The 23,734-nt window shown below is 41.1% G+C and overlaps 1 protein-coding gene across 1 annotated transcript; it reads right to left on the reverse strand.

The window, feature by feature from the left end:
* Nucleotides 1–865: 865 nt before the first annotated feature.
* Nucleotides 866–10,829, reverse strand: LOC122978788 (retinoic acid receptor RXR-beta-like). The gene is made up of 2 exons (XM_044345783.1): nt 10,636–10,829; nt 866–1,093 (listed from the first exon to the last, which is right to left on the reverse strand). Exons 1-2 carry the CDS (start codon nt 10,816–10,818, stop codon nt 1,019–1,021), a joined length of 258 nt encoding a protein of 85 aa, XP_044201718.1. The 5' UTR covers nt 10,819–10,829; the 3' UTR covers nt 866–1,018.
* Nucleotides 10,830–23,734: the final 12,905 nt, after the last annotated feature.

Raw genomic sequence — 23,734 nt, forward strand, 5'->3', positions numbered from 1 at the left:
ACCCCACTTCTTCCTACCTCCCCTCAATCCCAGCACCTTAACATCCCGTACCCATGTTTTCTTTTATTCACATTGTTTTTTCTTTCTTTCTCTACCCCCTCCCCTTTCCGCAAACTCTAAACTGTGATGGGAAAGTACATTTTTTTGCGCATGGATGACCCCTTATTCCGTTCCTGCTTTTTACTTTCTCTAATCACTTTCTCACATATTCTTCTCTTTAACTTCTTTTTTACCTTCGCTGACTGATTGTTGTTGCTCTTTTACCCTCATTTCCCACTTCTTACATCCTCCCATATTACCTATTTCTTTCTTTCACATCACACTCTTCTTCTCTCTCTTATGTACGTGATGCATGGGAACAGCTCGGCCAGCTGATGAGGGTCAGTTAGAGATAACACCCAACCTTGACACATGCAGCTGCACTCCACACACACACACACACACACACACACACACACACACACACACATACACACACAGAGGGGGCGAAGGATTGGGGGCATAGCGCTATGTAAAATAATCACAATGCATTTACATTCATTGTGGTGTGGATTTGTTGCTATAATAAGGCTGGAGAAATCATGAATATTCACACACACTTTAAGCAATTATGATAATCGGCATTATTCCTAGCCTCACTGCTATCTGTCAGAAGAGGCAGCAGCAGAGGCGAGAAAAGTAGGTTGGGATAGTCTGCAGTTTTGCACTGCTGAAATTATATTACATTTTTCTTTCTTCTCCTCTCCTGCTCATCCACTATCCCTCTCTCCTTCTTTGTTCGCCTCACTCTGCTCCTTTGTATCTTTGTTTCTCTGTTCTTCCTCCGTCTGCTTCTCCATCTCCTTCTCTTCTCATATTTTACTCTCTTCTTCTTCTCGGCTTGTTCTGTGCTAAAGTCCATTGTGCTGTTTGAAGAGGAGGGGTAGAATCCCGGAGTGAGAATGGCCCCTGGGTGCTACAGAGCTGGCAGCAGTGTTGGTCTAATCTTCCGGGTCAGGCCTGGCGCTTTCATCTTCTCTCACTTGGAGCCCCTTGTGTTTGATGTGAACTTAGCCCAGGAATAACCGTTCCTTTCTTCTCTGCTAACCTGGCCCTGGAGTAGGGGAAAGCACTTTGTTGTTATCCTAGGAGCCAAACAATGCTGGAAGGAGTGCAGAAAACCTTAATGAAAGGCTTTTGATCCACAGTGATATTAAAGCGAGAACCTTGAGAAGAGAGAGTGTGAGGGAGCAAAATAATAAAAAAAATAAAAGAAACGTGCAGAAATCGCAGAAATCAAAATGCAAATTGCATCGGAATGGATAGATGGAATTTTTCTTTAATTCACACCCTTTGAAATTAATTATTTTAGATTCTCCTGCAATTGTTTCAAGTTTGAGGGAGAAAGAATAAAGGAGCATGATAATTTATTGTAGAAGTGGAATTTAAATTAGCACATGGAGCCTTGCAGGGTTTTAATGATTAATTTTCTCAGGTCTGCACCATGCAAAACAATTTCTCTGCTCACCACAATTAAAGCCAAGTGTATCTGTGCCACATGTGTTGAGGCTGAAGTATTTTCACATGTACAGTATGTGTATGAACATTACTGCTGCACCACTGAACCTCACAACAACTGGCCAGTTATCTTCCCTTGAACCCATCCGGTGAACTCAGCCCTTGACCCTCTGACCTTTCATTCATGTGCTGCAGGCCTCGACTGCAGGAAGAACAAATGTGCTGGTGTTTAAACGAGAACATGTGGATCTTACATGTGGGGTAATGTAATGCTCTCTGCTGGTCTGGACATGGGCAAGGTTTCCTCAATACTGGTTAAACAGCAGTTTCCCATTTAAAACATCATCTTTTCACCCTCAACTTACTCCAAAGTGTCAAAGTTAAACCTTTCAACCTACAATTTGAAAATGAAGTTGAACCCAAAGGCCAAAAAAACAAGTCACAAACAAACCTCTCTTTTAGAAGGAAGGAAATACACCTTGGTAATCGACATGCTTGCTGCCATGGTGATAGCCCAAACCTCTGTGCAACAGCAGCACATTAACCCCTCTTGACCCTCTATTCTCACCTGTGATAAAAGAGGAGGAAGGGAAGGAGGAGGTGCCCCCCTTTCCACTGCGCCGCACTTTCGAGTACCCGGGCACCAGCAGGCCCTTGAGAGCCCACGGTCATTAGGAGTGCTTTATTCTTGGAGAGGTAGAGAAAAGGAGAGAAGAGGAAAAAGAAGAGGAGGAAGAGGAGCATTGAGACTGAAAGATAATGTATGGTCAAGGCTGGAGACTTGTGGGCACTGGATGAAGAGAGGGTCGAGAGAGAGGCAGTGCTTTCATACAGAAGCACCAAGCAAGCCAGCTGCTTTTGGGTTTTTGTTTGTCTTTCATTCTGAGTAAAGAAAGGTAGGGGAAAGAGCTATGGATAATTGGTCCAGGGCACTGACTTACACACAGGGCTGTGGACACAGGATATAGAGTTTCAAACTCTTTGTTCCTCATCTTACCTATTGGCGCGCTTGTGTTTTGTCTGCTGAAGACGGAAGAAAAAAGCTTTTTCGTTGCTTGCCTGGCGTGCAGGAAGTTTGAATGAATGTGAAGAAAAAAAATATTAAGAATGCATTTATGATTTGAACATTATTTCTCCTGTCTTTGCATAAACACAAAGCCTCTAACCCACACATAAGAGGGTAGCGTGCAGTGACACTCTCCTAACAAAAAGGACTGGCTCCCTGCCATTGACCAGCGGCATTGGGGGGCTAACCTTAACTTTCACTTGGAGCTAATCCCTCTGATAATCAATAATAAAGATTAGCTTTCATCTCGGCTGGGGCCTTGATAAAGTTGAGAGGCCATGAATGATTGAATAGTGTGAATGTGTTCCGTGAGACCCTGAGAGGTAACAGAGGGAAAAAAAAAATAAAAATGCTGCTCCCTAAAAATAACTGGGCGCGGCTTATGCACATCTGATGATATGATGAAAATAAATGAATAATGCATTGGCTATCAATGAGGGAGCAGAAGACGCATTGCTTCAGGCCATGGTTAAGCCTCTATTCATAAAGAGGAGACAGACACAAAGGCCTAAGGACTGTGGGAGTCCACCATCGGGGAGGGAGGAATGAGGACACATTTTAAGAGGAAAACTGAGGGGTTTTTTTCCCCTCTTCGTGTGGTTTCTCTTATTCTGACATATTTTTAATAATTAGATGTGTTGCTAAGATTGTTGTTTGTTTACAGTTGGATTAGCTTTAAGAAGCCAGGATGTGGGAGTGAAGCTCCGGGATTACGGTGGCAAACACATGTTTTGTGTGCTCCTCCTATTGTTGTTCTCATTCCTTATCTGCAATTTCCAATTGCTCCTTTCACCCCAGTTGGTTTTTAAAAATGATTTATGTCCTATTCCTAATGAAAAGCGCCATGTCAAAGAGTATATCTTGAGTTTACATAAGTATATTTTGCTTTTTGTGTGTCTTTTAAAACACATTAGAATTGTTGTTGCTTCTAATCCATTAGGTGTCATGATCTCCGCTCACCCGGTGCAGCATATGTTCATAAAAACACATACACACACAAAAGACACTCCCCATAAAGAAGGGCAACTTGAATACGGGCCAGATTAAGGAGGGGAGACAGGAATATCACTGTGCCTTGAAACACGCAGAGAGAGCAGAATAGGGGGCTCTGTTCTTTTTCCTCCTTTTGAACAGCATTTGAGCTGTCTGCGAATAAAGATGTCTGGGCCTGTTCGTTATTGATCGGCAAGTATTTGGAGAACAAAGAGTTAATCCTCATGAAGGCCCACACTGAGTGCCCTCTTAAGTTATTAAAGTTTGAAATGTCTTCTTTTATCAGTGAGAAGTAGTGGAAACCTTACTTCTCTCAGTTCATTTTTTTCCTTCATATTTCACCCTGAAGGATGAATATCTCAGTTGACTGTATGACCCAAGACCAATTTACAATTCACCACGTCAGACCCATTTATCTGACATTGGGATGGTCAGCCTCTATTATTAGCTACTGTTAGTTTGTGAGTAATGCATGATGAAGGCTTTGATACTGACTAGAGTAGTTTCTACGTAGAATCTATTCATCAAAGTATTTAATTGTTTTCTTTTTTACAACAGCAACATCCTCCTGCTCAAGAAAATCTTCTTTTATGAGTATCCATTATTATCAAGTCATTTCATTTTTAGACAAAGTCCGTGTGTTTATCTGCAATGCACTGACAACAGTTCCCAAAATGTTCCCAAATGTTACCTGTGACTAAAGAGAGAAATACCAATCAAATGACAAGAGAATGAGGTTTTCCCACATAGGCACCGTGACGTCACCCATCGATTTGTTGACTCTCATTTTGAAGCCTCAAGTTTGCAGTTTGACCATTGCCATTTTGGATTTTTGGAGCCAGAGGTGACCATATTTTGATAAGAATGTGGAGCTGACCCTAATGCTAGCTGCTAGCTTGGTTAGCACGGTGCATTTAGTGCATTTGCAGTCTATGGTTAACTGTGATAATGCTAACGCTAATGCTAATTCACTGGCAAAAAACAGCCTTAAAACCACCAAAAATGTACTTACCAGAAAAAACTGAACAACCAAAATGTTACAATTAACTTTCATGATCTGAAAACAATGAAATAGTGACGGCTACGTAAATCTGGGGTTACACCATGGTTACGTTACCCTACCAATGTTGTAGCCATGGTAGTTACTTGCCTATGACGGCACCCACCTGATACTCAAAGCGGCCATGCCCTTAATTTTGCCTAACTTTAAGCCTTCATAAAATTTAAACAGGTGAGTTATATAAAAATTCACCCCCATACAGTTGTCATGAATGGAGAAATTAGCTATAGAGACCGAAAACTGTTTTTTGTACCAGGCTGTTAACATGTTTATTTCTCCTAAGTTGGGCATTTTAACATGGGGGGCCAGCCTCAAGTGGCCATGCAAGGAACTGCAGTGTTTGGCACTTCTGTGTTGGCTTCATTTTTCAGCCCTAGAGGTTGCTACTTGGGTTTTCCAGATGTGAAAAAGCAAGACACTCATCCTGAGAAAAATGGCTTTTGAGAGGAAAAACTTGTGTCTGTCCCTCTGAGATGAATTTATGAATTTGGTAGTGTTGGTCAGTTTTTAAGGGACTGATATTTAGTGTTGATATGTCAACATATCAGATAGAAAGTTCATATTGAATGTATGTGTACAACATGAACTACCAGTGTTTTTCGATTGATTATTCCTTTAACGTCTGTGAGCAGCAGTTAAATTAAGGTATGGTTAATGTTAAGGTATGGTTAACATTAGGCAACTACAACCACTTGGTTAAGATTACGGAAACAATGTGTTCATGGTTAAATAATAAAAAAAATTCAGCAAGAAGAAAAACATACCAATAAAAGCAAAGCTTTTTAACAGCATCTAAACGTTATCAGGTGGATTTCCTAGTGTATGGTGATAGTGTGTTGTATCAGTATAAACAACCCAGTCTCCTTCATTCATAATTCTGTTCATAATAAACTGTACTATTAATTTTGTCTGAACAAAATGCCAGCCATAAAGCATCAATGCATGCATCAAGTTGTGTGACATCTAACGAGCAGCAAAAACTAACAGTGCAGATGCTGGGGTTCTGATGTCAGAATAAAACAATAATTAATAGTGAATAGAACCCGTGTAGTGATACATTTCCTAGAAAACTTGATTGCTAATACAAAATATTTGCACATGAAAGTAATTTGCCAGAGATACAATTGAATAAACATACCCATCCATGCCATTTCCTACTCTATGATGTGACTATTTTAATTCAAGATGACCTTTTTTTTCATTTGTGTGACTAATTTCTGGTGCTATACAGGAAAAATGTCAACATTTCCGCACCACTTTATGCTTTGTGGACTGGTGAAGAATGCAGCAGGGCCTTGAGGCCAAGGCTTGAACCTGCGTCTGTTTCTTGTCAAGTTAGATCTCTTGGTAGGGGGGTCTGGGGTACCATGGCATTTTCTCTTCTGAGGGGTTTTGTTTATATGGCCGAAGGACTCTGCTCAGTCTCATCAGCCCATAGCAACTAAACACATATAGGCCTCCATCACAAAGGCCCTGAAGAGACAAGATTCCCTCTTTTCATTTTTCAGGAAAACTGAGCCAGGATTTGACACTTTTTTCATGATAGATTTATTATTATATAAATTATAAAATAAATTCTTGACCAAAACAGAAATTTATGTCAGCCAAGGGACATTTAGTCATCAGTGACATTTCAGCACTACGCCCCTCTAAATGTTTTGACATGTTATTACAGGGCATCTGATGGAAAGGGCAGTGACATACAGTGACCATTCCGCCACTGTTACAACGTGTTACTTCACCCAGGCTCCACACAAGTCATACGAACCAATGACACAACTCCTGCCAGGGCCCCAATGTCCTAATGTCACACACGTCCCAACAGTTTTACTTCAAACTTCTCCCTCTCTCGTCACCCCTCCTTCCTTTCACCCCCCTCGTTCCTTCCCTCTTTTCATGCACAGTCTCTCCATCCCTTTCAACATCCACTCTCCCCCCACTTCTCTGTTTCTTATTTCTCTCACCCGCACTCCTCCTCTGTCTGTCTGTCTGTCTGTCTGTCTGCTTGCCTGTCTGTCCATTTGTCATACTTATCATGCCTTGCATTACCCCTTTGCCTCCACGTCTACAACTCACCCCCTTGTCTCTCCCTGGTGCTTTGTCCCTGTGTAACATATGCTTAGATTGGCATCCCATCCCGGAGCTGCTGCAGGTCTTGTCCGCTTCATGTCGTGTGAGGATGGACGTTTGAAGAGTCCTCCAGGCATCTCTCTTTGTCACCAACGCTTAGCCTCAACACTGCCGTGAATACCGTCAGTACGGCTGGCACACTGGCCTCTACTGTGTGTGTATACTGCTGCAGAGCTAAATGAGAGGAGTGTGAGAAAATAAATTTGCGCATGCAGAGATATGCATGCCTAAGTGTACATGACTGCAGACATATGAAATTGCAGCTATATGCTTATGCCTTCATATGCTCACATTAGCCCTTCACCCCATGTTGGGCCTTACCTATTCCCCACCCGTCTATATGACCAGAGCATGTAGATTTCCTTCAGGGACAATGGTGGTTTTGTCTTGAGGTTGTGCTCTGACAGTTGTCACAGACTGATCCCTCCTGATATGTTAATTGGGTTGACAACCGACGAAGCCGTATTGGAAATTAAGAGTCCCTTTGTCCTATTTCGCTTAACAGCCTTTCAGACCTGCTATCCAAGGCAAAGCTATCCCACAGATTAGGTGGTTCCTCTGTCAGGCCACAAAAGCTGTAGAATATTTCCCACATATGTTATGCCACATATCCACCATCACCATGTCCAACGGTTTGTATGAATGCATCACAAAGACAATGGTATGAGGGGTCTCGGTGCTGGAATATGCTAATTATAATTAATAGCCATTACACTCTTATACTTGCACTAAGTGTCCATAGCAATTTAACCTTGCTTTCTTCTACTTTCTGTGTTAATGTAGTATGCTACTTTAGTCAGTCAATGTGATGATTTTCAGCATAAATCAGAAGTAACACTTGAAAATATAATGCAGAGCAGATTTTTCCATCATCACTTCATCCCTCTGAGGAATCCTTGTGATACTAATCTGCCCACCTAGTCCAGCGCTTCTCCTGTCCAAGCTGCTTTTCTCCCTCTTGCCGTTTTAAGCCCTACAGTACAGCTTTGCTCACACCTCTTTCTCTGGGAGACTTAGTACAGCACGAATGGACTACAGTCAATTCGCCGCTCTGTGTTCCATTTTCAAAAAAGACAAAATAAGGATTCTGTGTTTTGGGGGCAAATCAACTTTCCTTTGGACCCACATAAACGACTCATCATCTCGGGATCAGCTGGCACAAAGAGAAGGCCGTTTTTAGCGAGCTGATCATTCACTGCCAGGAAAAAGACTATCATAGGACGAATAAGACTCTTTGAATCGGATTCAAACAGTGACTCTCAGTCTGCTTCTCATCTCAATAAAGACCCTTATATAGCAGTCAGGCAGTAGATGAGAAGGGAAAAGAGTATGTAGTAAAACAGAAATATTGCGCTGCTTGGTGTTGAACTTTGTCCAGTTCTGTAATGCCTGTAAATGTGTCTCATAGGTAAAGGGATCACAGCCTTGGCCAGAGAGGCACAATAAAACACCACAGTTTCTCTGACACAGAGTCTCATTGCAACAGAGACCATTTCCTTTTTATCCAAAAATGTTGAAAAGAAAAACAAACTACACATTTAAAAGGTATAGCTAAGAGTAAAGTTTAGGCTCATAGCAATTATTTTTAGAGAGGTTAAGATAAGTTGAGAAATCAGGTAATGGTACTGAAATGTAGAGACTATGGTAAAAATGTTGGTCATATAACAAATAAAACTATCGGAAAATATCTTGAAACAAGCTGTGAATTTTAAAGGATAATTTCAGCATCCCCGATTTATACTTTATGAGATATTTTATGTGCTGCAAAACAAATACTCTAAATAAACACTGTCTACATTTAACAAGGCATTCACAGTAAATAAGAACAGTGACATTTTAAGATGCATTTGTGTAAAATAAAGCTTTTCCCTACTTATTTATGGAGTGCTTTGGTTTTAGAGAAGTTGCTTTGTATGCCTTTTGGACTCGAATGGGTGTAAATGAGTTTGGGAGCTGTGGATAGAATAAAATAAAAATGTCTTTCATCATAGCAAACCAGTGTGAAATATTCACAATTTACAGTACATTAAAGGGATGGAAAAAATGTGCAAAAATATAAATCAAGTTGTAGCTGTCATTTAAGACATCAGGCTCACAAAATTTCACGAGACCACATTGCCTACACTGAGAAAACATGAAAGGAAAAGGAAATTGCCTGTGGCAGACTCAATAACAACCACCCTCTAAAACACCACGTCTGCTAACTTGGCACTTACAGTCTAGCTGCTGCTTATCATTCAGAGCAGATTTGAAGTCTCTCTCTTCGTCATTCTGAGGTCAAACCTACACTAGAGGTCAGTAATGTTGACCTCGTCACCACAACTACGATCTTATCCTTGCTCCTTTCATCTTGAGGTCAGCTAATTGCTAACGGCTAATCACCAATTCTCAGCTGCTCTTTGACACCACTCAGACACTTGTTAAGTGTACCATGAAACATTTTCAGCATGTTGCCTCAGAGTGTAAAAAAAAAAAACATGTGGAAGAAATGGATACATAAGGCAGCAAATGAAAGAAGAAGAAAAAAAAAATCTCATGATTAGTTGCCCTAGATTCTTAAAATTATCTGCTGTTTTGGGCATTAAATAAAATAAGCATAGTGATGGTAGAGCATAATCAACTGGCCCCATTCCGGCAAGTTCTTCCATGTAGGGCAATTGAACAAAGTGCGTCTGAATTGAAATCAGGTCGTTCCTGGGGGCCACTGGTAATGAACTTGGCGAGGAGGCAGGGAGCGGAGAGGAGGAGTAGGGGAGGAGGGCCGAGAGTTGCAGTTGAGCTGACCTCAGTTGTAACGCTACAGCAGAGGAGCATGTGCTCAAACTTGGCTACACTAACCTTTTTCAGCTACTGACTGCAAAGTGCTGTAAGTAATGACTATAAGTGATGATCCTCACTGAAGGTGGCAAGTGAGCAGAGCTTTAAGAGCCACGTTGAAAGGAGGGCTGTCGTTGTGACATTTTCTGGGCTTCTGAATTACAGAGAGAGCAGGTGGACTAGCAAATGTCATCTGTTAGGCACACAGAAACTTGTGCATTTATGATCATTTGCTAGACTTAGTTTCAACTGATTTTCATGGCCATAGATTTAAAGTTTAAATCCAAATATTGTAATATGATTCAAGCGTAAAGCTGGTGAATCGTATGTTGAAAAAACTGTATACAGCAATAACTACACAGAGAGCAGCGAATATGCATTTGTGAATATATAGCAAAGATACGTTAGGCTTAAGATTGATCGTGAATTTGACCAGTATCCCTCATCTCAATCCCCTGTGCATACATAACTGCCTCATCTGCTCTTCTCTCTCTTCTCCTCTGCCTGTCCGGGGGCCTAATTTAGCCTTAGTAGGCTCTCCTGGTGCCTAAGAGAATTCTCCTTTATGCAAGCCAGGTAAAATAAGAGCGCAGCACGGATGAGACCCCTCTCCATCATGGTGGATGGGGGGAGTCACGGGTGACACCCCCTGATCAGGTGTGCATGCGTAATGGCCGTCCCAAAATAATCACTGCTTTGAATAATTTCCCCGCTCTGTCTCTCGTCCCATGATTCTTGCTGCTTCGACTCGTTTTGTGGCGGGCATCCCATAAATCCTTGCGGTAAATGTAAATCAGTGGGCCGGGTGCGTCTGACAGATGGGGGCTGCAAGGAGTCCTGGGAGATCTCTCCTCTCACCTTTCCCTTCAGCTGGAATGGATGAATCACTAGCCAGGCTAGCTAAATAGCATTAGTGTGTGTCCCTCACTTAAGAAAAGAGTGAGATAGGAAGCTAAGATATGAGCCGGTATGGTACAAATATGAGAGGGGGTCACTTTGATGAAGAGTGATGTAGGCAGGATGTGCATGTTGTGAAGACAGGGACAGTACTAGTAAAGAGAAATCCTCCTACCTTTGTTGTTGTTGTTATGACGGGGAAATGAGGTTGTGCAGGTGGAGGAGACGCAGGCTTGCGGATCTTTGAGCTGTCAGCTCCTTGGAGGATTGGAGATCTGAGGGGTGGAGGGGAGGAATGAGGAGGAGGCGGGGAGGGCCCTTCCTTGGTCCCCTTGGCTGTCTGTGGAGCAGAACCCATCTCTCATTAAGGGAGAGTGCTGAGGAGACACTTGAAAGTGACATTCACCCTCCCTCCATCCCCCTCCCTCCATTTTAGAGATGCTATGCATGACGGCCACTGCCACTCAGCCAGCAGGGTCACCTCTCTCTCCCTCTCTGTCTTTCTCCCTCTCTCTTCCTTTGCCTGGGGGAGAATATCAATGCTGTAGTGTTTTTTGGCAGATATACATACAACACCTACACCCTTCAATGAAATCCATCAATTACAGACCACTTACAGGGAGGAAGATGACAACAGTTGAGGAGCAAGGAAAGGAAAGGAAAGAGGAAGAAAGGATGGATACTCCTTATTAGAGATGAGGAGAACAGGGCGGATTCTGATAATATGCAAAGAGATGAAACAAAGTGTGTTCTTGATGTGGGGATGAAAAAAGGAGGAGAGGAATCAAAGGCTGCAGCCTGCTGTGGGGTCAGGGACTCGTGAGCTGGATCATCTCTGCTGTGGCGGTGTGTCGATTTTTGCCCCCACTTCTAACCTCAGGCCTTGACTCCTCCGCTCATATCCATCTCTTTAATCTTGGGAAGCTCCACCTAACGAGCTACATAGTTCATTGAGTCAAAGAACAATGGGTACCTCTGTACTCTGCACATTGTCCCTCCATGACCATCAGGCATTGTTCTGTACGGTTTATGATCAGTGCTTTATCCCATTATCACCATATGTTTTTGGCACACAACATATTTTGTTGTTCTGTAGTTACTTGACAAAACATGATTATGGTCTTTGAAAACAACATTTCCTGTTGACTTCCCGGGCCACTCAATGTCTGTCCAGTGGTCACGTTTGCCCTGTAATCGCCATCGGCTGCTTGAACTCCACTTTCAGCCAATGAGGTTCCTCTACCCTGCCAACGCAGCCCATAAATAAATTACCAAAATGGCCCGTGGTGCTGTCATACTTCTTAACTGAGCAAAGCACTTGTAATTAAATTCACACAGATATGCTGAAATAAACCCACCCTGTCTAAGGATTCAAAACACCCCAGCCTGGGAGGTTGTTCTTACTATACGCAATTCATATCCAGCCATAAATCCTAACAAAACTATACACGATATAAATGGCTGCAGACACATATGTTCACAAGAAGCCAGAGTCCTGTAAGTAATTTGTCATGGAATCCTTTCATTTGCAAACTATCTGTTTGTCACTTGGCCTATTTTGGACGAGGTTTAAACACAGTTGGGTCAGTGGTGAGACCTCAGCTATGGGTGTTGATGAGAAGGGAACGAAGCGCAAATGTCCAAATGTGCCCAAGCCTGGACACTGTAAAGGAATCATCTGAGTGAATTATCTCAAGATGGCTGCCTGTGGTGTTGACTGTAATTATTGTACTCAAGCTAAACATTTCGTATTCAATATGGTCAAAACATTCAAAACAAAGTGTTCGAAATCCATTCTATGGAGATGCTTGTATCATCGTAATCTAATTTTTACTGTAAAATGCCACACAATTAGGGGAGTTCATTATTACTTTTTTTTCCAATTGCTTGCCATATTAACTATAAATCTGTACTTTCTGAATGAAACACAAACCTCTTTTTTTAGATTACACTTAAAGCAGATACAAAGTGCATATTCTTGGTTATTTTCTCTTTAGTGCAGTCCTCATCATACTGGCTGAGAGGGAGAATAGCCAGTGCCCGTGTGAGGGATAATTTGTACCTTCTCAATGAATGAGGAGGACAGGCAAATTACTGGCTGAATAAGGACTGCCTGTGGATCCCACTGTCAGAAAGAGAGAGGAGGGCAGAGAAGGAGAGTGTAATTATCAACTAGCAAAGTGCATTCATATCCTATCACAAAAGGATTGGGATGTGGGTGGAAGAGAGAAAGAGAGCAAGAGAGAGTGAAGGAGGTTGAAAAATAGAGAGAGATATGGAGAGGGGGAGGGACGCGGAGTGAAGGACTCCTGGCCAAATGGATGCAAGGCCGTAAACAGGGTTAAAAACAGCCTTCTATGGTGTGCCTCCATGAATGCAGACACATTAAGACCTTTTAGCCCAGCGCACAAGCACCTCTTTGGAGTTAAAGACGAGAAGAGCCGGGCAAGGAGATGGATGAAGATGAGGAGAGGCAGGCAGGCAGGAGGGTGGGGGGTGGAGGGGGTTGTGGGCTTACAATCAAAAGCACCCATTTTTTAATTTGAATAGGCCCAGATACTTTATAAGGATGGTGAGTTAGAGGGAGATTTTTTTTCCCCTCATTTTTTCCTTTTTGGTAGCTGACATCACAGAACAAAGCTAGTCTATTAGTGACCCTGGACTTTATTGACAAGCCTGCCATTACCCATACTTCCCTGGGTCTGTGGGGTCAGGGGTCACAGACGGGCGGCTTGAGGGGGGCCTGGTGAAGGGTCTGGGGAACACATTTAGAGAGCAGGGACACCTGTAGGGTCGCATCCAGTTCAGAACGTGACCATGAACAACAGTAAAACCTTTTGAGAGGGAGCAGACAATGCAAGCCTAGTCTCTAACAACTCCCCCACCTCCCTCCTCCTCATCCCTCAAGCTTTCTTCCTCCTACCACACATGGCTCCGCAATGATGCACCGACTGCGGTTTACTGCCCACAGAGGTAGAAAATCTGTCTGCAATTTGAAATGTGTATGTGCAGGTTTGTGCATTTGTGTGTGTTTGCGTGTGAGAGATTGTTAAGAAGGTCATGGGTTTGTGAATTGGTATAAAGTTCTATAAAACGGCGGGAAATAAAATCCCAAGAAATGTCAGTTTGTGTTGAGGCAGAGCGGGGTGAGTGTCTGGTCACAGATAATCCCGAAAACATTTTCATTCACTCCGATTTTCACACAATCAATCATGGCATTATAGCGGACTGTCGTCAATCAAATATCAATCGGGGCACATAGCAGTGGATGAAACCAGATGCTCAACGCAAACACGTACACATGCGAGCACAGTAAGGCAGACAGGCAGGCAGGGTTCAAACTACTGAAGGCTAAGTGATAGCAGCATGCATTTGATATATGTGACACTGCAAATGGAGGGCATCAGTGCTGTTTGCTGGCACAGCATGGCAGCGTGTGGTGCACCGCGGGCGACTGGCACACCAGCCAAGCCTGGCATACACACTATCTCTGAATAAGGAAATTAATCCCCAGTGGGTTTACTCTGTAAGTCAGTGTGAGTGTCTTTGTGCATGTGTGTGCTGGATTGGGCGTAAGATTTGTGTAGCATGAGTGATGATGAGTAAAAATGCATGTTCAATCATGTGAGATATGTAACTATTCTGTATTTAGTATGAGTCTGCAGGTATTCAGCCAAATTGTATGGATATATCATTATAATACATGCTACAGTATGTATGTGCATTGTTGTGTGTGTATGTGTGTGTGTGTGTGTGTGTGTGTGTGAGTGTGCCATGTGTGTGCTCTCTGGCAGCCAGGTCCATGGAGGTGGCACAGCAATCAGGTGTTGCTGCATATGTTCCTGGTGTCAGCTCCCTGTTTTCCCCAGCGGGCAGGCCAACTTATTGCCAGCCTCGTAATAGGAGGGCTGGGCAGGGGCCATGACTACCACTTGGCACACAGCATCGCCAATATGGCTGGCTTTTTGTTCTACCTCCCTCTGAAACTTAACCACTTCTGTGCCAAGATTGATTGCTTCAAATTTGCATAGCATCGTTACTGCTGCACGTGTCACCGCAGTTGTCGGAAATGTCCATCGTTATTGTGCCATTAATCACCAGACCACACAGAAAGATTTACAGTGATAGTAGCTAGGAATAGATATCAGTGGTATAGAGTAGAACACAAAATATACGACAATATAATGTAATGTATGTCATTATATTATAACAACAGAGTCCTTCAAACAATAATAATATACACTTCTCATTGTAATATATAGCATAGATGACGAAGACTAAAATAAATGATTAAAATAGGAATAATTAGTTTTTTACTGTAAAATTGTCGTTAAATTCCATCAGTATCTTTAGCTCATCAGCATGAGATACACTTCAAGTGCTCATTCATAGCGCCATCCAGCTACATAATGCTTCCTGCCACAGTGATTGCAGCTTTAAGCTGATGCCTGTTTGCCATTAACTTTCTGTATGGATTGTTTTTAGATCTTTCCGCTCTGGACTAGTCAGTGAATACATCTGTGAATGAGCCTACACACACTTTATTCTGATCTATCTTCATTGGAGGAATATTACTACTAAATACATTTACTCAAGTACTCTAACGTACAATTTTGGGGTGCTTCTACTTGAGTACAGTTACAGAGAAATATTATACATTTTACTCTACTTGTTTTGCATTTATTTAACAGCTACATTTACTTACAGTTATAGTTACTTACCATTTAAGATTGCACTTACAAAACATATGATGGTTTTATAAATTATGAGGCTTTTAGCTTCCTAACAGCTTAGTTAAATCTCAATCAACTTCAAAAGGAAATGCTACTTACTCATTAAAAATTCTGTAATATCAATCCAATATATAATATATTAATATAAATCTTTTACTTTTGATATTCACAGTGTGATACTGCTACTTTGCTGTTCATGTTCACACATCTGTACAACTCTCTCCTTTCATTCACACTTATCTGATAGTCTCAAAGGCTTTTGTTCTCTATTTTACAATTTCTGACATCTGACAACTTTTTCTTTCTTTCTGTCTTTCTTTCTTTCTTTCTTTCTTTCTTTCATTTTCTTTCTTTCTTTCTTCTTCTTTTTAGCGTGCTTTCCCCCTCAGCACTGTAGAAGACATTGTGACCCAACACAATATCTGCAGATCAAAGAATAACACACCCACACACACACACACACAGACGCACACACACACAGACACACACACATGCAGACACACATATACACACACAAAGAGTTCATATCTTTCAACATTGTAGCATTCAGAAAGTTTTACAAGACAGTAACAGTAAAAGATATGTGAACTCTGTGTCCGTATCTGTGTGTGTCTGTGTGTGTGTGTGTGTGTGTGTGTGTGTGTGTGTGTGTGTGTGTGTGTATGTGTGTGTGTGTGTGTGTGTGTGTGTGTGTAAATGTACAGGCGCTGATCTAAATATGAGATTAATTAAGCACTACTTACTACTAAAGTCAGCACATAATTATCAGTACATGTATGGTAAAATCCCAATAAATGTCTGCTTACACACACACACACACACACACACACACACACACACACACACACACAAGCATGCATGTGCGTGTGCACATAACAGTGACATGCTTCAGCCATGCGCCATATGGAGTGAAGCTACTTTTTTTTTCTCCTTCTTCCTTTGCTTGATTTCATTCCCTGTGTGAGCTGTGTCCGAGATATTCCACAGCCCTGAGGCCTTGCCTTTGACAAGGAGAGCACATTGTTTATTTTCCCCTGCTGGCCACACACACACACACACACACACACACACACAGACACACACTCACATACACACACACACACACACACACACACACACACATACTAATGCATGAACAGACAAGTATGCATATATTTTATGTGCACACTGAGCACGTGTACACACACAAATGAAAATAGGAAACTTTCTACACACATGCATGCACACGCTCTCACAGACACTCGCACACATATATATACAGTACATGTACACACACACACACACACACACACACACACACACACACACACGCCGTCCCTGGCCTGGCCAGAGCAGCCAGGGTCAGCGGCAGGGCAGCCTGTACTGCTGCACATCTCTGTTATTCATCCATGTCATTCAGGCCAGGATCACGAGGGAGGGGTGGAGTGGTGGATGGAAGGGAAGGAGAGGCTTGCATGGCTTACATTCAACCCCCACGCTGTTGCCCTCTGCTCACCCATTGCCTCTAGCAGAAGCCACCCCTCCCCACCCCCCCTTCCTCACACACACACACACACACACACACACTACTTCCCTCCTCTACCACCTCAGCCTCCGGGCCCCACTCCCTGCTCCTCCAGCATGGGTCAGTGCTAAAGAGGACACATGGCAAAGGACAGATAGACCCAAGGCTGCCTGGACCCCATCAGACCTAGCAGGGACAGAGGGAGGGAGGGAGGAAGACAAGGAAGCAGACGAGCAGGACCGGTGAATGTGTGGTTGTTAGCACACCTGATTTGACTGTTATCAGCCTATTGAATAGGCGTCATCATCACACATCTGTCTCAAATATATGGGCTAGTAGGGGCCTACTAAATCTACTAATAGGTTCAGGCTGACTGGAGGACACTCCCAGAAGTATTTTCCTCACTGTCACCATGTTAAGTTTTTCTTTTAATGATATCTTTAACATTTCTCAACACAAAAATAAAAAGTGTTCTTGATAACTCGACAATATGATAGGTTAATGTTGAGGCCATCAGTTTTAATTATTTCTCTGTCGAATCAGAGAAATAAAGTTTTTTTGTCAGCTTTTGATTGCAGAAGGCTATGGAAGAGCATTGTTTTTTGGGCGGATATAACATGTTTGACTACTGTTTTGGGTTGTCTGCCGTCAGTTGGCTTCATTCCTTTTCAAATGGCCACTGGTCAGCCGCAACCGGAATCCAAATGCCACTATCTCTGTTAAAAGGCATTTTATAGCCTTGTAAAATGTGAAGTTGATCATTTAATTTTATATTTCCAAAAGGAAATATAATAGGAGGATATTTAATATGAAATCATCTTTCTTAAAACAAAGTCTTCCTCAGTTAATATTGAGCCATGTCATCCAGCAAAGCACTTCAATGAGTGTGTGTGTGTGTGTGTGTGTGCGTGTGCACCAAATCTTGTACCATGGCCGTATAAACAGGATGAGGACGGGGTGCATTGCATTCAACCTCCACTGTTACATAATTTAATTATTTATGCACATCACATTTAATTTTTGCTCCTGTCACCTTCATATATTTCATACACTTCATTTCTTTGTCCAGAGCACAGTCCATATTTCCTTTATAAGGTCAATATTTCATTTCAAGTTTTATATCCCATTTCAAAACTATTACTATTCCATTCTCAAAATAGATTTTAAAATTTAAATTTAATTTTAATATTACTTTGTTTATGTCATTATTATTATTATTATTATTATTATTATTATTATTATTATTATTATTATTATTATTATTATTTCCTTGCCTTTGTCTATTTTTATTCTCCTGTTTTTTGTTTTTTGGGGTCAAACACCAAGACACATTCTTTGTGTGCTTGCATTGGCTAATAAAACTGATTCTAATTGAATGGGCCACTGTATGTCATGCTGACATAAAATCGCCAAACCAAGAATCATAAAGATACAAAAAATCTCCAGGGCTGTGTAAATAGTAGCCTTTGCATGTGTTGGTATCTGACAAACTGGGAATGAAAAGAGGTTTGGTCTTTTCAGCCCTAACCCAATCACTTCAGGCCTTCCTCCAAACCTGTAGTAATGTCCTAGACTGTCAGCAGTATTGTTATCTCTGAAGGTGATTCATTTTGGTTACTATTTCCACTAAAAAAGAAAAAACAAACAAACAAAAAGCTTCATTTTATATGATGGGCCTTCAAAGTGCTCTCTGAAACTGGCCCTGGGATGGCTTGTGTCTATGAAATGAGAAAATTAAAACTTTGTCGTAGAGCTAAATAAAATACATCTTTGGAAAGGTCTCAACTTGGAGAGTAACATATATCAGTATGAAGATTCTACATGGCTCCTGCTGTGAAATACTGACCTTTGAACCTTGACCTCAGTGCATGTTTGTAGGCTTATAATTCTTATAAAATATGGTTAAAATTAATTTTCACCCATTTAACAATTATATATTTAAAATCTGAGTAGACAAATGTATCTAGCAACCCCTTAAATTCCTCAATGTACTCTCAATTCAGTATTTACAACTTTCAATTCTGAAAAATATATTTTAAAAACTACAGTTCCCTAGAGCCGCACCATGCAGCTTGATACACAGTTATAGTTCTTCCAGTTTCCAAAGTAGGGTTGTAAAAAGATATACCTGCTGTAGATATCAAATATCTAGTACAGCTGAACTAGTAATTACACTGCATCTAGATGATCTATGTTAAGAAAAAGTAAAGATGTTGGTTTGTCTCAGGTATTTTAGATAGTATTCAAAAAATGGGGTTTTCCGTTGGTAGTTCTTCTGGTTCCTGAGAAAACTTTATTTCTCAGGATCAAAGGGGAAATAATTCATATCAATCATATTGTTGACTTATCAAGAACACTTTTATGTTTTTGTGTTGAGAAATGTCAAAGATATCATTAAAAGAAAACCTTAACATGGTGACAGTGAGGAAAATAATTTTGGGCAGGTCCTCCGGTCAGCCAATCGCAAAGCTTCAAATTCTGGATTTCAAATTCAATTCATCCCTGGGGCACTCTAAAATCTATGTTTTTTATTGAAAGAACATCATCAAACAGCTACATAAAATAACACAAATAACGTAAAAGCTCAGATAACTATACAGTGCAAAGACAATAATTCAAACAACATGCAACTTCATTGTTTCAGCGATAGCGGCCTCCATTCAAATCCACTAACAAACTAAATATCATATACATTCACTGAATGAAGATTATAAAAATTAAATTGACATTTCTCAAAACACATTTTAATGATGAAACTTTCTTAAAATATTGCATTTTCCACTGAGAATTAAAGGAATGTCAGCCAGTTTGTTTGTTTTCACAAAGAAATGTCTGATAACATCACATGGCACAGGCCTTCAGCACCTCCTGGGCTCCACCAACATTGGTTCACAATAAATAGGTGATAACAGACTCCTGAACCTACTAGTAGGTTTAGTAGGCCCCTACTAGCCCATATGTTTGATACAGATGTGTAATGATATTCAATAGGCTGATAACAGTCAAATTGGGTGGTTAGAAGTAATCTCAAGATTTGAAATTTGATTTATTTCAATTTTGAAGAATTTAACTGATCAGTGTCCAAGTTTATGAAACTTTTCATGATGCAGAAAGCACCACAGACGAAGGACTAAAACAAACATTTGATATACTACACAGACAAGACAAGATGTTTGTTGAACATAATAAGGATTTAGAGTAAAAACCGTTTCCTGTCATAATATGTACAGAGTCTGATGAAATCCATCAACAGAACCCAACAAAGCAATTACTTCCACTGATATGGCAAACATATCTGTTGTGTGCCACTAGTCAAGTACTAATTGATGGAGAAACACATATAAATGTATGCACACACATTCACACAGTGTCTCTGGAGTGCGAAGATGAGCGCGTCATTAGGGGAGGCTCACATGCATTTCAGAGGAGTACCACTAATCCGGCATGAAATTCAATTTAAAACTTGGAGCGCGTCTCTTTCCCCTGCTTTGATACAGTGCCAGATACCAACAGAACACGGAGAGCCACGGCTACTGAGCGACTAGCGCGTGTTGGTGTGTCAGCGGTTGTAAACACTCAAGTACTTCAAGTAAACAAACACATGAAAAATATGTTGTGCTGTGGCAACTTGGTTTATTTTCTGTTTTGGTTGTACAGTATTACACAGAGGTCTGGAAATATTTCACAGCTGTTTTTATTATTTTTGCTCTGCTGCATTAAAAAAGATGCTAATCATTACCATTAGAAGAGCAGACCGTAATAAATTAGGAAAATACTGCTCATGTTAAACAGAATGAACCTTTCTGAAACTCACCCTGGAGAAAACCTTGGCTACCTTTGTACTCTGAAAGGCATCGGATCATCACTTAACAATAACAAGCACATTGAAGCTACACTTTTCATGGTTGCCAAGGCGTTACTTTGCAAGATAAAATTGCTGTTTGAAAAAAAACAATGGGTGAAAAATGACCTGTCAGTCAGCAGCCCCCTCCAACAATACCGCTGCTGGCCCCGCCACTCTTTATGCTCAGGCAGAGTACGGGGCCCCCTTCTATCCCAGAGACTCAGGTTAAAGGTCAGCATGGACCTCTGGACATATCCTATGATAATACCCTGGGCTATGTCATGTGAGGTGGGAGGAGGGTGGGGGGATTTCTATACGAGACAGAGAGAAAAACAGACTGAATGATGAGAGAGAGATGAGAAGTAAAAAGCTTGCATTTAGGAAGGACTGGGAGGCACAGATCATGAGATCAGCATGCAGGTCATCTGTTTTGAAATCCATTTACACGATTCATGCCCTGGGTTGTCAGGTACATACCACTCCCTGCCGTCCCAGAAACCCTCCCCCCCCCACCTCCCACCTCCCACCTCCATATCCCAACCCTTACAGTGTTTTCCTTCTCCACCGCAGCCCTTTCTGGCTTTCCATAATTAAAGAGGGTATTTTGACTGGGAGCTATACAAGAAAATGGCTGCCACATTTTATGGAAAGGGAGTATGATGGGCTACAGAGGATTTGTATCCCACAATGCTTGAACATGCAACAACCTCATCTTCATCTATATGAAACACTGCTCACACCTGGTCATTGACAGAACATGGTTGGTATTAGGGGTGGGCGATATGGCCCTAAAATAATATGACGATATTTCAGGGTATTTCTGTGATAATCATATTCTTGACTATATGACAAAATATTTGTTGCAGGATTTTTGGCTCTGCTTGTACTCAACTGAGTGTTTCTGCTTTAGATAGTGAAATAAGTTTGTTGTATTGCGCCCTTTTGTTGTTACAGTTTTCTTGCACTTCTTACATATTACCGTGGCTTATTGTACATCTAATCTTTTGTAACCAAACCACTTCCACACTACTGAAGTTGCCCCCCTTTTTGGAACTAACTTGTCCACCATTGATCCGGTAGCACTGTTACTTTCACTTTTAGCCATTCTTGTTGTTGTTGATGTGTGTGACGGTATAAGGATATTACATCAACAAGTTGTAATATTGCCATTATCACAATATGATTTTTTTATATCATATTGAAAGTTATACAGATATTATCATGAATGACACAATATGGCACACCCCCTAGTTGGTATCGGCTTTGAAGAGACATTTTTCAAGGAATACAGATAATGTCCATGTTGAGGAGAAGAGATTTAAAAGGGTTACTCAGGTGACAAAAAAAATATTTATCTCACTTACTTCTTGTGGTTTATAGTCATACAGATAGTAAGGGTGTAACAAAAAGCTATTAAATGTATCCGTTCATATCACAAAATATGTGTATTTGTATCTGTATTTGGATTCATACCAGCTGGGCCAACATAGGAAGCTGTTAAAATTTTTATAGATTGCTTCATTTATACATGTTTGAGTTTAGCTGCCAACAAAATATACAAAACAGCATAATATTTTAACAATGTGACTTTAATTAATCAAATGATAAAACATGATTTGTATATGAATCCCACCTATTAAAGAAGAAAAAAAAAGTCTAAACTGAGTCTGAACAAAAGCTGTGTAACTGTTAATGGTGGAGGTGGAAATGAATAGTGTAAACAGAACAGTGAGGAGGTTTCAACAACATGGGAATGTAAGTCAGAGTTGCGATGTGCATATTGCATGATTTTCTGGTGTGTATAATGGGGAGGCCCAGCTGAATGTGAAGTTGGACTCAACTGTCTACAGCTCTATTGAAAAATAATTTGTCCATAATAACAATGTGGTCATATTGCATAATTTAAAAAAAATAGGAAAACAAATTTGCTAACAAATATGGGAAACGCTCTCTTGGTAATTTTGCAAGCAGTTTTGAGACAGTCCCTAACATCAGCACATCATCATACAGTCTGTTGTCAAGTCACCAGTGTGTGTCAGGCTCCATTGTCGGATAATGAGGTTCAATGTTTTTACTGCATATTACTGAAAACATTTGGATGGTATCTGTATCTGTCTAGAGCGCATTATCTGTTCATATTAGAATAATTTATTTGTGTTAGTTTACATCCTGAGCAGATAGCAGCAACATTTCTTTCCAGGAGCAATGTTCTGATTACTCTGAATTATCTGTAGGACACATGGTGGTCAGTCTTCACTGGAACTACTCTCCAACACAAAATATACCTCATGAAAGCTATACAGCGAGGACACAGGGAAAGGGATGTAAAAAATCTTTAATTATATGAACTCCACAAACAAAATTCCACTCATCTCCATCTGGGTGGTGACAGAAATGGACATATAAAACCACCAACTATCTGCATGACTAGATACCACTAAAAGTAAGAAAATGTGATTATTTGTAATGTCAGTGAACCCTTTGAGAAAACTGAGCCTCTTCTTATAATTCATTTTCATCCCCATCTAGGTAATTAGACAGGTTTTCTATGTTGGTCTCATATTACCAGCATAAAGATTGTGACAAATCCCTCATTGTATTCTTTCTCTTAGTCTGAATACCACCCCGTGTCTTCACTGCCTGGAGAGGTGATGGTGAACAATGGTCACACTAATAAATAAAAAAAGCAGGCTATCAACCGTCATTGCTCTCTATCATCACATGACCCACATGCTGGACAACATGTCACAGCTAGCGTGGCCTCATTTGCATAAGACAATCACCCCTTTCGGACGCAGGGCACAAATGTTGTCTAGACGACATGCATCAGACGGGTGAACCCCCAGACGCACACGCACACACACACACACACACACACACACATAGAATAGACACCATACTCTTTTCTTCAATTCCATGGGATAAAACAACCCTTCTTTAATTCAAAAGTAAGGAGATGAGTGAATTCCACAGAAACAATGCTGAGTGCCTCACCCAGGACCCACACAAACTGACTTCTTCACCCAAGTAGGGGTCTGACAGCATGACACTGACCAAAAGCTAAACACTCTGACAAAATGGATGTTAAACAGACCTCCTGAGAGGCCATTTTTGACCAATAACGAAATTATGGCCTGAACTAAAAGCATAAATGACCTTTGGGGTTATTTGAACTGAAGAAGGGCCGGACCAC

The sequence above is a fragment of the Thunnus albacares genome, chromosome 3 (genome assembly GCF_914725855.1).
Source record: "Thunnus albacares chromosome 3, fThuAlb1.1, whole genome shotgun sequence".
NCBI classification, from domain to species: Eukaryota; Metazoa; Chordata; class Actinopteri; order Scombriformes; family Scombridae; genus Thunnus; species Thunnus albacares.

Coding starts and splice junctions, on each gene's coding strand:
- LOC122978788 (XM_044345783.1), bottom strand. CDS start 10,818: ATGGGTTCTGCTCCACAGACAGCCAAGGGGACCAAGGAAGGGCCCTCC. Junction 1,094..10,635: donor TCATAACAACAACAACAAAG/GTAGGAGGATTT, acceptor CCCCTACTCCAG/GGCCAGGTTAGCAGAGAAGA.